This window comes from Podarcis tiliguerta (assembly GCF_965153285.1).
Source record: "Podarcis tiliguerta genome assembly, chromosome: 2".
NCBI lineage: Eukaryota > Metazoa > Chordata > Lepidosauria > Squamata > Lacertidae > Podarcis > Podarcis tiliguerta.
The window spans coordinates 112,219,894-112,234,805 of NC_139535.1; the positions used below are offsets into that span (position 1 = coordinate 112,219,894).

Sequence of the window (14,912 nt, forward strand, 5' to 3'; positions counted from 1 at the left end):
CATGTACAGGCACGTAATTCTGAGTGCACAAGCAAAAAAGAGGGCCAGGATTAGATGCAGGGGGAAAGAGAGGAAACACTCATTCAACAACTCCCTGAGGTACTTAATAGTTACTAGAATTTACTTCAGAGGCCTTTCCCCAGTCCTCCCACCAGATGAATTGCAAGAAGGCCTTTTAAGTTAAGGCACTGACTCGGAGGACTGCCTGGTGCTGTTGCCTCTACTTTTTGGAGACACTGCCTGGTGGAAACCTTTTTGTAATTATTTCCCATCGTTGCCTTTTCATAGGGTTACTGTTACTTTATTACGTGTGCATTTTATTTCCCTCTGTGTGTGTGCTAAAGTGCAGGAAGCCTGGAGGGAGCGAAATAACCAGGAATGGGTTTTCACGTGTAGGAACTGCAAGTTCCGTTCAGCCGTGCCACTGAAGTCCCTTAAGTGTTGGCTGTATTTTGCACCAGCTTCTGGGTAGTAGATTTTGGGACTGTAGTCAGGAACAAACTAGAATCTACAAGCCTGAAGTCTGCCTTCCTGTTGTACAGTTGCACTACTGTTTGTAGCTAGCTGGGCCATCAATTAGCAGGTTGGAGAATAAGCATATAGCACTACAGTGGTACCTCTGGTTGTGAACGGGATCCGTTCCAGAGGCCCATTTGCAACATGAAAAGAACGCAACCCGCAGCGGTGCGGGTTGCGATTCGCCGCTTCTGCGCATGTGCGTGACGTCATTTTGCACTTCGGCGCATGCACGAGCGGCGAAGCCCGGAAGTAACCCTTTCCGGTACCTCCGAGTCGCCACAGGACATAACCTGAAAGAACATAACATGAAGCGGGCGTAACATGAGGTATGACTGTACAAACCCCAGTGCCTGCATGTAGCTTTGTTCCATGTGTCTAAGAGCTGTTGTTGCACTTTTACATATTTTTATGCACTTCTTAATAAGGGTATTTTCAAACGATGTTCACAGTGGCTGTTTTAAATCCACAGAGGTGGAGATTGCCCCAGATAAGAAGAGTGATGTGTGTATTTTGGCAAATGGAAGTTTACATGCAGTCTAGTTTAGTATAGGTGCCAGCAGTGTAAAAACTCAGATATATAAGCTAGACCCTAATGGCTCATTTTAAACCTGAGTTACAGTCACCAAAATTGCCATTTTGGCACCAGACGGCTCAAAAACTGTATTTTTCAAGATGACTTTTTAGTTCCTGCAATTCATTCTGATTGTGCAGATAAAATATAACTGGTAGAATTCTACATGATGTAATGCTAGTGTGTGAAAACAGTCAAGGATTCCTAGGCATGCACCTCCAGATGGTGGGAGACTTCAGGCACCATCCTAGCACCCGGGCATCTTGACTCGGTCGCAAGTGGCTGATAAAGGTAAAGGGACCCCTGACCATTAGGTCCGGCCGTGACCGACTCTGGGGTTGCGGGTTCATCTCGCTTTATTGGCCGAGGGAGCCGGCGTACAGCTTCCGGGTCATGTAGCCAGCATGACTAAGCCGCTTCTGGCGAAACCAGAGCAGCGCATGGAAACGCCGTTTACCTTCCCGCCGGAGCGGTACCTATTTATCTACTCGCACTTTGACATGCTTTCCAACTGCTAAGTTGGCAGGAGCAGAGACCGAGCAACGGGAGCTCACTCCGTCACGGGGATTCGAACTGCCGACCTTCTGATCAGCAAGTCCTAGGCTCTGTGGTTTAACCCACAGCGCCACCCGTGTCCCTTAAGTGGCTAATAGCCAGGTGCAAAATGTGCCTGGCAAGTTTTGAATGCTGGGTGCCAGTTGGCTGCTTGGTTTTTTTAAAATCTCCCATACCTGCAGTCCGCATGTTACAAAAGAAGAAGGAAAAAACATGGTGTTGAAATGGCAGATCCAAACAGCAACCTCTAGTGAAACAGTTCCCATTTTATTTTCAGCATTTGGAAGAGCTTGAATCACAAAGCTATAATTTACCCCAGCTGTGGGTTCTGGGGTAGCTGCCACTGTTCAAAGGAGAGGGCCTGATAGCAAAATAATATATTCAGTCCAGTCCAGATTTCAACATGATGAACTTAAGCTGAAATGACCATTCCTGTTTGAAATCCCCACTCCACCCTCAGACAGAGGGCCACCTAACCTTATAAGCACCAGTAAAGCAGAAGAAAAAGAAGACCTGGTGCCTGAATAGCAGACCACCAGGACCCCCATCTCAGCGGTCTTGAGCTTTCTAAAAGGAAGAGTAGACTATAATAACATACATTTCCCTATTACTCATTCATTCACATACTGCAGATATGGCACTAGATGACATGGCACTAGGTGACATTTGGTGTTGCCTCCTCCATTCGTGGCAGGCATGCAGTCCCAGTCATTACACAAAACACTAGATGAGACATGCTAAACTGGGGAAGGGGACTGGGAAAAAATAAATACTTTGCTTTAGAGGTCTCCTTAAGTGTCATAACTAAAAGGGAGAGCTACTAGCTGTTCACAGGGCGCCTTCTCCAGATACTCTCTTGCGAGTGATATGTTCTATTTGAGCTGTCTCAGAGGTATCCAACTCAATCTTGTACTTGGCAAGAATCTTCAAGATGGGACGAAGCTTCAGCCACCACTGTGTTCTGGGGATGCGGTGCCTGTTGGAAGAGAAAGAGAGATCATGGGCGTTTCAGGACACATCTAAGAAAATCAGAAGAGCCTTGTTGGAGCAGTTCAAAGGCCCATTATAGTCCAGCATCGGAAGCCTATGGAAAGCCTTGGAGAACAATTGATTCCACGGCTCTGCAACAATCGTTCACTTTGCAAAACGGCTCAGCCTTGGGGAGTCTTTAGCAACCACTTCTGCATATTTTTTTTATTGAGGTTCTTGGACTTCTAACAGATATATTGTGGATTGCAGATTACCCTGACTGCAGAAGCCTCCCTTACTTGAGTTTACAAGACAGAGGAGAGACACTTACTCAAAATCGGTCTGCTCTTTGAGTTCAGCGAGGGGCTGGAATACAAGGGCCCGTCTGCGCATGCCCAGGAGGCAAGCTGAATCAGGGCTGTTGGCAAAGATACGACCTGAAAAAAGAAATCGTGGGAAATGCTCATCAAATTCATCATCTGGAAAAAATGAGGACTTGCGTTTTTATTGCTTAATATTCCAAGATACCCTGGAAAGATTTTATTCTGAAATGCAGACTAAACATGAATAAATAGTTTAGCAAAGCAGTAATAATACTCTCAAGGGGTCTTCAAGATTGGCTTCCAAAATCAATCAAACAAACAAACAAAAAACCCGCCAGTAATGAAACACAATACAGTACATCAGGTGAACATTAAAAATGTAACTGAGACCAGAATCGGTAACTCCCCAAAAGAGGCAGCGCCAAAGGTGTAGGAATGCTGCATCCAAAATACTATGCAAAGGGTTAATGGTGCAGCATAGAATCTTCTGGTGTCATAAATATATATACTGAGGCAATTCCCCCCCAGTTTGTTCAGTTATCACTGTATGTGGAGCTTTGGCTGTGAGAGCAGCAAGTGTGTTGTGCTATGCTGCTGCCTGCCTCAGAGCCAGTCTGTAAATATCAGTCAGCCTCGGATACGAATTCATGTAAATCTGTTTCAGTAACGTAAGTATCAACTACCTCTCTGGTACATTCAATGCGACAAGAGCAAGAACAGCAAGTCAAAGCCATGTTATTTTTAAACTTTAAAAGCAAGTGTTGCGTGGTTTTTCTAAGGGGGGGAAAAAGAGAGCTATTAAAAGGGCCGAACAGCCCGGGGCAACTTCTACACAACTCTATAAAGTACAGTGGTACCTCAGGTTACAGACACTTCAGGTTACAGACTCTGCTAACCCAGAAATATTAAGAACATTGCTTCAGGATGAGAACAGGAATCGCACAGCGGCAGCAGCGGGAGGCCCCATTAGCTAAAGTGGTGCTTCAGGTTAAGAACAGTTTCAGGTTAAGAACGGACCTCCGGAACAAATTAAGTTCTTAACCCAAGGTACCACAAAGGCTCCCTCATAGTCACCTGAAAACAGGAGCAAGGGAGTTGTAAGCAGGGCTGTAGATCAGTGGTTGTGCACCTGGTTCACATGAAAAATATCCCAGATTTAATCTGGTTGATCCCCATTGGAAAGATCCATCTAAAACCCTAGAGAGCACAACCTATCAGGGATCCGTGGACAATACTGAGCTGGTTTTGATAGCACAAGTAGCCTATGCAGTTTTAGAGGGTGATGCCTCTTTCCAAATTCATTAATGGCATGATGCAGCAGGGAGAAACATCTGGATTCTGTTCTCTCTCTTTCCTATCCCTATTCTTCAGCAGCCATAGCTAACCCCCTGGTGTAACAGGCTACCCAGTCAAAAGCATCCACATACCATGCCTGGAACACTCTTTAATCTTGCCGGACATCCATGCCACCGCTTTAGCACCCATTTTCGTTCCAAAGTTTCTGTCAAACGGAGTTGGTGAGCCGCCCTGTAATGTGTAAAGGGAAAGTCAGCTTGATTGTCATTGAGAATCATAGTTGCAGGAATTGCTTAAAAGGTAAAGGTAAAGGGACCCCTGACCATTAGGTCCAGTCGTGGCCGACTCTGGGGCTGTGGCGCTCATCTCGCTTTATTGGCCGAGGGAGCCAGCGTACAGCTTCCGGGTCATGTGGCCAGCATGACTAAGCCGCTTCCAGCGAACCAGAGCAGCGCACGGAAACGCCATTTACCTTCCCGCCGGAGCGGTACCTATGTATCTACTTGCACTTTTTTAAAAAATAACTTTTTTATTCAAAATTAAAACAAAACATATTATCCAGAAACATATAATCCTTATTCCCCCCCCATTTTTCCTTCCTTCCCCTCCCTCCCCCCACAGAACCCACCCCCGACTTCCCTCAGTTCCAGTCTTTGATTTCTCTAAAAATGCTGTTTTCTGCATGTTACACAGTTGTATAGATCCTCAAACTATTTAGCTGATTATTATCAATAAAAAGTTTGTGAATGTTTATTCAAAACCAGCCAAGGAGTCCAGTTCGCTTTGTTGCGTCTTCAGATACTTTGTAAAGGGTTCCCATTCATCTTTAAAGTCACAGTTATCCTTGTCCCGTAGCTTGTATGTCAGTTTTGCCAGTTCTGCATAGTCCCATCAATTTTTCTTTAGTTGGGGTTTCTTCAGTCTTCCATCCTTGTGCTATTAACATTCTTGCGGCCGTTGTCACATACATGAAGATGTTTTTCAGCTTTTTGGGCAGATCTTTCCCTATCTACTTGCACTTTGACGTGCTTTCAAACTGCTAGGTTGGCAGGAGCAGGGACCGAACCGCCGACCTTCTGATCAGCAAGTCCTAGGCTCTGTGGCTTAAATAGCCTCCAAATGGAAGATCGATTGCAGCGGGAGTGGCTATGGGCCTTGTACAGCCTGGCAGAGCAAGCGACCCACCAACCGCTCCAGCTTTATCTTCCAATCTCAGCAGCCTGGTGCTCAGCACTTGAAACTGGGTGGTAAAATCTCTGTCCATACTGTGATCAGGACATAAATCCCTCTGTCTGCTCTTCACAGGTAAAGGGTAAGAGACAGCATTTCCCACTGCCCAAGTGCTGGAGAGAGGTCCTCCCTTTTCTTATAGAATCATAGAATTGGAAGGGACCCAAGGGTCATCCAGTCCAACCCCCTGCCATGCAGCTAAAGCATCCATGACAGATGGCCATCTTTCTATGAAGAGTAAAAACAAATAGCATTTTCCCACCTCTGATGCCTTGTAAGAGCGCTTGGGAGACAGAATTCTGTTTGTGTGTGTTTGTGTGTTTTCCCTTTGGAACAAAACATAAGACAGCATGGGTCAACTGGAGGCCTCTAGATGGAACCAGGCCTTTGGGTCTATTTCTCTCTTCAGCCGGAGTTCAACTTCTCTGCATTCGTGGAACTAAAAGCAGTATTATTTGCTTGACCAGCTGTAGCAGTACAGCCAGGCTGCAGACATACCTGCTGCATGTGTCCCAAGACGTTCTTCCTGGTGTCAAAGACGCCTTTCCCTTCCTCAGAATACAAGTTGTATATGAACTCGGTGTTATAGTGCTCATTGCACTTTTCATTCCTAGAAACAAAGAACACACCCAGTATGGATGAGGCAGGAAGACAGGTCTACACTGATTGAGAACTAGCTTTAAAAGAAAAGAGATGGAATGTTAGAACACTGTGCTAAGGGATGGGGGGAAGCCTCAGGTGAGTTGAGCTCTCCTCAACTACTTTAGCCTGGCTGGAATGTGTCATTGTACTGCGATAATGCCTCTTGCTTGGCTGGTTGGGTGGAGGGACGCTGTGTGTGTGTGTAGAATTTTCTGTATTTTGTATGAATGTAGGATTCACATCCATTTGTCTGATTGGCTAGTGGGCCCTACAGCTTAACGGACTAAATATTTCCCTTGTTCTGCGGCCTGTTTATACTGGAAATGCATTATTGCTCCATAATAAACTGCTTCTGCCCACCATAATTTTATTCTGACCAGAGCCTGCTTTCTCTTCTAGTATAAGCGAAAGTCAGTGTGGTCCTGGCAGTGATGGGAGACCCAGGTGCAAATTCCTTTAGTTTGCCATGAAGTTCCACACCACTCTTGGGCAAATTTCTCTCAGCATAATGTACTTCAAAGGTTAAGTTGTGAGGGTAAAACAAAATGAGTCCTATTTACTCAGCCACTACATAGATGATGGGTGGGGTACAGGTATGATATATATATATATATATAGATATATAGATATATATATACATTAACAAATACATTAGGAATGGACAATCTTATCTTACGGCAGAATCTTGCGACTAATCACTTAGATCACCTCTCATTCTGAAATTCTACGTCTTGGAGCACTTCCAGATTGTTGTTATTCTGGGGTGGGATTACATCACATATTGGCACATTCAGATTGTGCAGTTAAAGCTCGCTTGGAGCAAAAAATGCATTTCCTCCCCCAAATCAGTCTTCTTTTTTGCAACGAGTGCCTGGAAAACATACTGGAAACTCTGGAGCAACAATTGCTTCCTTATCTGAAAAGCTGCAGAACCAATGTTGTTTTAGAAGCCAGCTCAGAATAGAAAGTTATAAGCATACATGGTTAAAGCTTAAAAGAAGAAGAAAACGGCTTCCACCACTCCTACAATGGTATTGCGCATCTTCACTCTTTTTAGCTAACAGAAACCATTTCTGAGCATCCAATCCCCAGCTGTTTGATGGCTAAGCCTAGTAAGATACCTCAATATGAGACCTCTCTTCACTGTGGTCTTCATTTTCTCAGTCAGATGCTCCACATTCATCTGTTTACCAAAGAGAGAATCATGGTTTCACTTTCCGTCTCTGAAACTACACGTGAGCACATCTCCCAGCTATCGTAGCTTTTGCTGCCAAGTTGCAGTCCCCACCATCATACAGTCAAGACTTATTTTCTATAAAGGAGTACAGTGGTACGCTTCAGGTTACATACGCTTCAGGTTACAGACTCCGCTAACCCAGGAATAGTGCTTCAGGTTAAGAACTTTGCTTCAGGATGAGAACAGAAATCGTGCTCAAGCGGCGCAGCACTGGAGGTGCGTCAGGTTAAGAACAATTTAAGGTTAAGAACGGACCTCTGGAAGGAATTAAGTACTTAACCCGAGGTACCACTGTATTCCTGGAAAGACTTTCCTGTGCGAAGGTGGGATATGCAAACTTTGCACTAAAGCCCGTGACGTCATGTTTTGGATTGTGAATATGAAAGGAGTAAGATTAACCCACTTAATAAAGTCAAATCACAGATTCAAAACTATTCACATTAGTGACTTCACATGTTTGTCATCTGCACATACAGTTGCAAAGTGTTACACTGTGAGATGCCTGAGGCTCACTTTCCTCCTGAATGAAAACTATAGGTATGTACCATATTTTGTGCTCTATAAGGCTCACTTTTCCCCTCCTAAAAAGTAAGGAGAAATGTGTGTGCGTATTATGGAGCGAATGCAGGCTGCACAGCAATCCCCGCTGTGCAGCGATCCCTCTTGCTGTTCTGGCTTCTGCGATTCAGAATATTTTTTTCTTGTTTTCCTCCTCCAAAAACTAGGTGCGTCTTGTGGTCTGGTGCGCCTTATAGAGCGAAAAATACGGTATTTTCACTCTTGCCTCTGAAAACATTGGCTTGTAGAGTATGCAAGAGTAGGAATTGCCCATTCTTAAAGAAGATTAGCCCCTGTGTTTATGCATGAGTCATTGCCTTTGGAGCAAGCCTAAAGAAGTGACTCATGCAGAGATACAACAGGCAGCCTTTTCTGTAGACAGGCAATTCTGTAAATGAGAGTCTGAATTGGAAGTGATTGTAAGAGGCAATTCTGCTGTGTTCTTCTCTTGGGAGTGATTGAACACCAGTCACATCCAAAGCAGAGACTAGACAGAATTACCTGCTTCCAGTGAAGGCAGGAACACCTATGCGGGAACGCTCCTCTAATTTATTTTCATGGCACACAAGCAGTCCTCTCACATCATACTGGTGTTGCCCCAGGGCACAATTTTGGAATGACTATTCAGGTATTTACAGCAGAGGCTGCTAAGAGTGGAGAGAGGAACTCAATCTAGACTATGCTGCTCTCCCAGAAGCTTTCAAAAAGGAAACAACCGCCTCTGGCCTCTGCAAATGGTTCTCACTTCCAAGTCATGGATGGTGAAAGGATCTTCATAAATATAGGCTGCATCTGCTCCAGCAGCCAGTCCCGCCATGGTAGCCAGGTAGCCGCAATATCCTCCCATGGTCTCAATGATGAACACCCGCCTCTTGGTGCCAGCCGCAGACTGTTTGATACGGTCACAAGTCTAGGGAATTAAACAAACAAATGGCATCTTGCTCAGAAAGACAGAATGGGGCATGTTCGCTGTATAACTTTTTGGCAACTCTTATGTTTGCAAGTTAAAAGAAGATAAAAGGTAAAGGGACCCCTGACCGTTAGGTCCAGTCACAGATGACTCTGGGGTTACGCACTCATCTCGCTCTATAGGCTAAGGGAGCCGGTGTTTGGCCACAGACAGCTTCCGGGTCATGTGGCCAGCATGACTAAGCTGCTTCTGGCGAACCAGAGCAGCACATGGAAACGCTGTTTACCTTCCCGCCGAAGCGGTACCTATTTATCTACTTGCACTTTGATGCGCTTTCGAACTGATAGGTTGGCAGGAGCAGGGACCGAGCAACGGGAGCTCACCCCGTCGCAGGGATTTGAACTGCCAACCTTCCGATCGGCAAGCCCTAGGCTCTGTGGTTTAGACCACAGCGCCACCCGCATCCCTAAAATATATAAACATATACAGTGGTGCCCCGCAAGACGAATGCCTCGCAAGACGGAAAACCCGCTAGACGAAAGGGTTTTCCGTTTTGGAGGTGCTTTGCAAAATGAATTTGCTATGGGCTTGCTTCGCAAGACGAAAATGTCTTGCGAGTTCTGCGGGTTTTCCCCCCCTCCCCCCCTTTCCCCCAGCCCCTAAGCCGCTTAATAGCTGTTCTCTAAGCCGCTTAACAGCTGATGCTAAGCCGCTTAACAGCTGATCTAAGCCGCTTATCAGCTGATCCACTAAGCCGCTAATAGCCTTTTAGCAGCTACTGTAATCCGCTAATCCCTTAATAGCCGCTAATCCCTTAATAGCCGCTAATAGCCGCTAAACCGCTAATAGCGCTAATCCGCTAATGGGCTTGCTTCGCAAGACGAAAAAAACCGCAAGACGAAGAGACTCGCGGAACGGATTCTTTTCGTCTTGCGAGGCACCACTGTAAATGTACAACAACTGTCTCGGACTGAGTCAGACATGCTGCCTTCTCTTGACTGATAGCTGCCCTCCCAAGATTTTGTGGCAAAGAAGGGGTCTTCCCCATCACCCAATATCCTCTGAGCTGAACGTGGCAGGGACCAACCTAAAACCTTTGGCAAGCCAAGCACACACACTGCCAATGAGCTACGGCCCCTCCCTATTGCTTCTGAAGACATGACACTGCCGAATACCAAATTTGACCATTGAACTGTCTATTCTGGCTGGCAGCACCTATCCAGGGTTTTATCAGGCAGGCGTGTCTTTTAATCAGAGATGCCTAAGGAATAACAACCAAATTTTGCATCACAAAAAGCTGATCTCAGCAGCCTATGAAAATCCTCCAAATTCGCACAGTGTATTTCTACTCCTGGAGAACCACTGCCAGCCAGTTTCGACACTAGTAAACTAGATGGACCCATAGTCTGACTCAGTTATAAGGCAGCTACCTATGCTGTTGCACCACAAAACACTATGTTAGGCAGCTGCCACACCCCACTCGGCCCCGCATGTATTGAAATTCATTGAGCTTGGATGCCAATGAATGCCTTACTGATGTGATGGTGTTGAGGGCTGTGTCTGCACCGATGCTGAAGTCAGAGCCAGGAACGTTGTTGGAGACGGTGGCAGGAATAACACAGAGTGGGATACAGAGCTCTTCAAACTTGGCTCGGCCTTCAATCAACTCCAGGCTGCCGGTGAAAGCCTACGGAAAGGGGAAAAGAAGAAAGCCTCCATTATTAAGATGAGGAAACTGTGGCCCTCCAGATGTTGTTGGACTCAAGGGTGCACAAAGTGGGGGGCGGAGGGGGCGGGCTGTCCCGGGTTGCCACTCTGGGGGGGGTTGACAAGACGGGCCCTGCCTCTCCCGAGCTGTAGAGCGGCTGAGGGTGTGCACAGTCAGTATGGGCACCCCTCTCGCACAGCGACCATATGGGCTGCTGCGCATGTGCAGTCTGTACGGGTTGCCGCACATGTGCAGCCTGTACAGACGCCCGTATGGACAGCGTGCACAGTCCGTATGGGATGCTGTGCGTGTACAGTCCATACAGACGTCACGCATGCGCAACTGGGCGGTTCATCCTGCCCCGGGTGCCGGAGAGGGTTCCTCCGCCACTGGTTGGACTGTATCTCCCATCATCCCTGGCCAATGACCATGCTACCTGTGGCCAATGGGAGTTGGGAGTCCAGCAGCATCTGGGCAGTTCTCCATCCCAGCCATAACCTGACTATCTTAGGATTTGGTTGTTGGACAGAGAGTGCTTCTTCCTGTCCACTGTCAATGGCTGTCATGTTGTGCCTATAGGAATGTTCTGTGGAATGTGAAAACTGACATACTCATTCAACAGTCTGTTAATCCTATCAACAGTGCTTTACTTCTGTTATAGATCTTGTGCTCTAAAGAGTCTAAGGCATGCCAGAGACCTACCTCAAAGCCACCAATTATGATGAGTCCATGGATGTTAAAACTGGCGATGTTGTTGCTGATTTGCTCAAAGTACTTCTTAGGTAGAGTCCTGTTGTTGTAGAAGAAGAATTAGCACTCCGTTTTTGTTTAATCTCTTATTCATTCGGATGGTTAACATCAAGCAAAAAATGCAGGTATTATAAAGCAGTAATTAAAATAACAAAATCCACGCCAACAACTAAAACAACAGGGAGAAATGTAAAGTATTGCACTTGGGCAAAAAAAATGAGAGGCACAAATACAAGATGGGTGTCACTACCACATGGTAGACACGATGGCGAACTCCTGTTCTGTCGTCTGTGCCACCTCTGCCCCAGCCATCATCTGGTCAGCTGCATTGCCAGGAGCCCCTCAAAGAACCAAGAAGTCTTTCAGACTCCCTACAGACGAAGAGGTCACATAGGAAGGGTCTTGTCAACAGCCAAACTTATCTCACCTTTCCATGGCAAGACAAGGGCTTGGACAGGAGCACCGGCCATGCCAGCTAGAAAAACACCCCTGAGAATTCAGGAATCGCTCTGATTCAGTAAGTCTTGGGAGGCAGGCGATGGTACCTTTTGATTTCACTCACTGAAAGTTCCATTAAATCATAGAATCATAGAATCACAGAATCATAGAGTTGGAAGAGACCACAAGGGCCATCGAGTCCAACCCCCTGCCAAGCAGGAAACACCATCAGAGCACTCCTGACATATGGTTGTCAAGCCTCTGCTTAAAGACCTCCAAAGAAGGAGACTCCACCACACTCCTTGGCAGCAAATTCCACTGTCGAACAGCTCTTACTGTCAGGAAGTTCTTCCTAATGTTTAGGTGGAATCTTCTTTCTTGTAGTTTGGATCCATTGCTCCATGTCCGCTTCTCTGGAGCAGCAGAAAACAACCTTTCTCCCTCCTCTATGTGACATCCTTTTATATTATCCCCAGTAACTCTCATTTTCCAGACAGTTAGCCTCTGCAGGGGGATGGGCAATTCTGCTGTGCTTCAGCAAAGGATATGATATGAGCTTTCAAATATTCCTGATGCAGTCACCGAAGAACTTCTCAGCTTCAGTGGAGGCTGCCTGATGCATCTCTGCATGAGTCACTGCTCTTTCCAATCAGCCTCCGCTGACTGAGGTAATTCTGTTTTGCCTCTGCATCCAGCATCACTGGAGCATCCAGTCACACTACCCATATACAAATGCCTCTGAGGAGGCTGCTGGCTGCATTCTTACACAAATCAATTCTTTGAGCTTGTCTTCTTCCAACCAGGAGTACAGTGTCTCCTGTAGAAATATGGAGAATTGTCTCCTGTGGCTATTCCACACTCTAAAAGTAAATAATTAGGCAGGGGTGACTAACCTGTTGCCCTCCACGTTTGTTTGTTTGTTTGTTTTTGCTGGACTACAACTCCCATCATCCTTAACCAGTGACCATACTGAGTTGGAATCCAGGAATATCAGGAGGGCCACAAGTTAGCCACCTCTGCTTAAAGGTGATATGATAGCCATGTTCAAATATATAAAAGGATGTCACATAGAGGAGGGAGAAAGGTTGTTTTCTGCTGCTCCAGAGAAGCAGACACGGAGCAATGGATCCAAACTACAAGAAAGAAGATTCCACCTAAACATTAGGAAGAACTTCCTGACAGTAAGAGCTGTTTGACAGTGGAATTTGCTGCCAAGGAGTGTGGTGGAGTCTCCTTCTTTGGAGGTCTTTAAGCAGAGGCTTGACAGCCATATGTCAGGAGTGCTCTGATGGTGTTTCCTGCTTGGCAGGGGGTTGGACTTGATGGCCCTGGTGGTCTCTTCCAACTCTATGATTCTATGAAAGCTATAAAAGGGACATGTGTTTTTTTCAATTTTATAACAGGAAAAAGTTTTCCTCGGCTATGTATACCAGCTGTGTTTATTTTTTATTATTTTTATTATTTTATTTTTTCTTAGCAGTTGTGTTTATTTTAAACACAGAGTACACCGATCCATGGACACCTCTCCCCGTCATAATACCTTTTGGTTCCAAGACTCGATCCACCTCTCCCGGTCCAGCCGCCGACTCCTCCCCATCCAATTTCTTCAATCTGGAGAGGAAGGATGGACGAAAGGGTTTCTTTAGCTCAAAGCAGCTCTTTCCTGAGCCACTGGCAATTGTGGAGCTCTCTTAGAAGAGAGTATTAGTCCCTCAGCTAAACAAAACAAATACCTTTCCTTCGGCCAGGCCTTCAAACCCATCGTGAATAGCCAACATCCTATGGCCGTGGATCAATCCAATTCTAACAGTAGACCTCACGGCTGCATTCATGCCAGCTGCTGGTGCACCTACATTCATCACTGCCAGGTTGTAGCCACTCTGCAGAGAAAGAAAAGGATTGGGGATGAAGTCAGAGAGGGCTTTGGGTGTACAGTGGTGCCCCGCAAGACGAATGCCTCGCAAGATGGAAAACCCGCAAGACGAAAGGGTTTTCTGTTTTCAGAGGTGCTTTGCAGGACGAATTTCCCTATGGGCTTGCTTCGCAAGACGAAAATGTCTTGCGATTTTTGAGTTTTTTCCCCGCTCCCCAACCCCTTTTTCTAAAGCGCTAAGCTGCTAATAGCCTTTTAGCAGCTAATCCGCTAATCCCTTAAGCCTTTAATAGCCGTTTATAGCCCTTAAACTGCTAATAGCGCTAATAGCGCTAATCCGCTAATGGGCTTGCTTCGCAAGACGAAAAAACCGCAAGACGAAAAGACTCGCGGAACGGATTCTTTTCGTCTTGCGAGGCACCACTGTACTTCAAAGCACACCCTGTTGGGGGATTCTGGGTTCCACTGAAGGAGCCGGTCACACAGACAGAAATGCATTCATAGAGCAGCATTGCTCCCATTACAAGGATGGTTTATTTATTTATAAAAATTCTAATTATATTTTTGTGTGTGTGTGTGTACTCTAATAATAATAATAATAATAAAATTTATTATTTATACCCTGCCCATCTGGCTGGGTTTCCCCAGCCACTCTGGGTGGCTTCCAACAAAATATTAAAAATACAATAAAACATCAAATTAAAAACTTCCCTAAACAGAGCGGCCTTCAGATGTCTTCTAGAAGTCAGTTGTTTATTTTCTTGACGTCTGATAGGAGGGCGTTCCACAGGGCAGGTGCCACCACCGAGAAGGCCCTCTGCTTGGTTCCCTGTAACCTCACAAGGAGGGAACCACCAGAAGGCCCTCGGAGCTGGACCTCAGTGTCCAGGCTGAATGATGGGGGTGGAGACGCTCCTTCAGATATACTGGGCCAAGAGAGCTTTAGAGCTTTAAAGGTCAGCACCAACACTTTGAATTGTGATCGGAAACGTACTGGGAGCCAATGTCGGTCTTTCAGGCAGAGTACATCACATGAGAATAAAATCAGCAGAAAAACACCAATAAACAAATACAGACCGGTTAAAAAGAAAGATAGCTCATGTTACAATGGTCAGTCTAAGCAGTTCTCAACAGGATATGCAGACCTGCCTACACCAAAACAAAGAAAGCTGCCTCATAGAAGGTCAGGTCTTCATGGTCCCAGACAGAGAAGGGTCTCTCCCATCGCCTGCTACATGAATCCTTTTATTTAGAGATGCCAGGGATCAAACATGGGACTTACACATACAAAGCATACCACTGAGCTATGCCTTCTCTCCCACTGTATTCCCCT

General features: G+C 46.0%; 2 protein-coding genes across 2 annotated transcripts in view; both read right to left on the reverse strand.

Moving 5' to 3' along the window:
• The window catches only part of CSAD (cysteine sulfinic acid decarboxylase), a 742,174-nt gene that overhangs the window by 524,599 nt on the left and 202,663 nt on the right, over positions 1-14,912 (reverse strand). The window lies entirely within an intron of this gene.
• Positions 1,892-14,912, reverse strand: part of PFKM (phosphofructokinase, muscle) — a 39,144-nt gene continuing 26,123 nt past the window's right edge. The window contains exons 13-22 of the mRNA XM_083427459.1: positions 13,440-13,586; positions 13,247-13,317; positions 11,221-11,308; positions 10,345-10,497; positions 8,646-8,810; positions 7,227-7,288; positions 5,962-6,073; positions 4,365-4,464; positions 2,946-3,051; positions 1,892-2,621 (exon numbers count right to left, since the gene is read on the reverse strand). Of these exons, the coding sequence (XP_083283585.1) occupies positions 2,474-2,621; positions 2,946-3,051; positions 4,365-4,464; positions 5,962-6,073; positions 7,227-7,288; positions 8,646-8,810; positions 10,345-10,497; positions 11,221-11,308; positions 13,247-13,317; positions 13,440-13,586 (1,152 nt within the window). The 3' untranslated portion in view covers positions 1,892-2,473. The remainder of the gene's footprint in view (positions 2,622-2,945; positions 3,052-4,364; positions 4,465-5,961; positions 6,074-7,226; positions 7,289-8,645; positions 8,811-10,344; positions 10,498-11,220; positions 11,309-13,246; positions 13,318-13,439; positions 13,587-14,912) is intronic.